This window comes from Eimeria mitis, genomic scaffold (genome assembly GCF_000499745.2).
Source record: "Eimeria mitis Houghton genomic scaffold, Emh_scaff8017, whole genome shotgun sequence".
Classification (NCBI taxonomy): Eukaryota; Apicomplexa; class Conoidasida; order Eucoccidiorida; family Eimeriidae; genus Eimeria; species Eimeria mitis.
In genome coordinates, this window is record NW_013575885.1 from 1 (window position 1) to 1,203 (window position 1,203).

Here is a 1,203-nt window from a genome sequence, read left to right on the forward strand (position 1 = left end):
TATATATATATATATATATATAGTAAAGAGATATACATGTGTGCGGTGGCGAAATTGAATTGTCAAGTAGTGCGCAGTGTCTTTCATTGGGTTATACAAGGTAGCAGTAACTAGTATATACCTTTGCTTTAGGCGTATATAAGGGTGTTGGGCGCGTTGGATACTTTAGAGCATGAAGGGGAAAGGATAACAGAGGAAGAAAACGGGCAACTGCAACTGCTGTTGCGGTTGTTGATGCTGCTGCGGTGCTGCTGGCATGGGTGTGTTTGTTGGCCTGGGTTTTTTCTTTGTGTTTTTCATTATATTTGTCTGTGTGTTTGTTTGTGTTTATGCTTGTTTAGTCCATGACAGAATCTCTGAAAGTTCCGCATATGAACATCGGCGACGAGTACGACGTGACGCGCTTGACTGAAGTAAGGAAAGTGTTGAACAACGAATTGGGTTCTCAAGGCGTCAGGATTTCCCTCACTGCCTTTTTAATTAAAGCAATGAGCATTGCTATGGACGAATATCCCATCGTCAACTCAAAATTCAACACGCAAACCCAAAACTCGGTGAGAAAGATGAATAGACTGTTCGCCTTTCTTGGTCGTTCGTTTCAAGTTTATGATGACCTCTTCTCTGCCACTTTTCCTTTTATTTCCACTCAATCCAAGGCTGTTTTCTTGACTAGTTGCAGTTGAAATGGAGGTTGTTCTGCGCTGCAGTACACTGAATTCGGAAACCATAACGTCAGCGTTGCGATCGATGCACCCGGCGGCTTAGTGGTTCCCTGCGTGAAGAACGTTCAAGACTTGACCCTTGTTGACATTCAGAAGGAACTTATCCGTCTTCAGGGCCTTGTAAGCCAAGCTATCTATGCAGTTACAGCAAACCTGAAATTAATTTTCTCTTTGCATGCATAAAGCTTGAAGTTGAGTAGTTTCAAGAAACATGATTCATGCAGTGTTTGCTGTTCGTTGAAATTCAGAGCGTTGAGCGCTTACAAGGCACTTTGGGTTGTTTGAGTCTCTACCCAGATGGTATTATGCTGAAACATGAATTCTTAGGACTTTTGTTTTCAAGTGAATACGTGCTTGATAAGGATTGAAACTTAGATTATGTAGAGGCTGGCATCAACTCCATAGCCCTTCAAAAGACGGTTTCGTTTTGCTTTTATGCTGGTGACAGGCAAAGGCAAACCGCCTCTCCCCCTCTGATCTC

The 1,203-nt window shown here is 42.6% G+C and overlaps 1 protein-coding gene across 1 annotated transcript in view; it reads left to right on the forward strand.

The window, feature by feature from the left end:
• Positions 1-344: 344 nt before the first annotated feature.
• Positions 345-1,203, forward strand: part of EMH_0093490 (dihydrolipoamide branched chain transacylase, E2 subunit, putative) — a gene marked incomplete at both ends in the record, with an annotated part of 1,445 nt that continues 586 nt past the window's right edge. Inside the window, 3 exons of the mRNA XM_013501983.1 lie at positions 345-554; positions 708-842; positions 971-1,022. Of these exons, the coding sequence (XP_013357437.1) occupies positions 345-554; positions 708-842; positions 971-1,022 (397 nt within the window). The remainder of the gene's footprint in view (positions 555-707; positions 843-970; positions 1,023-1,203) is intronic.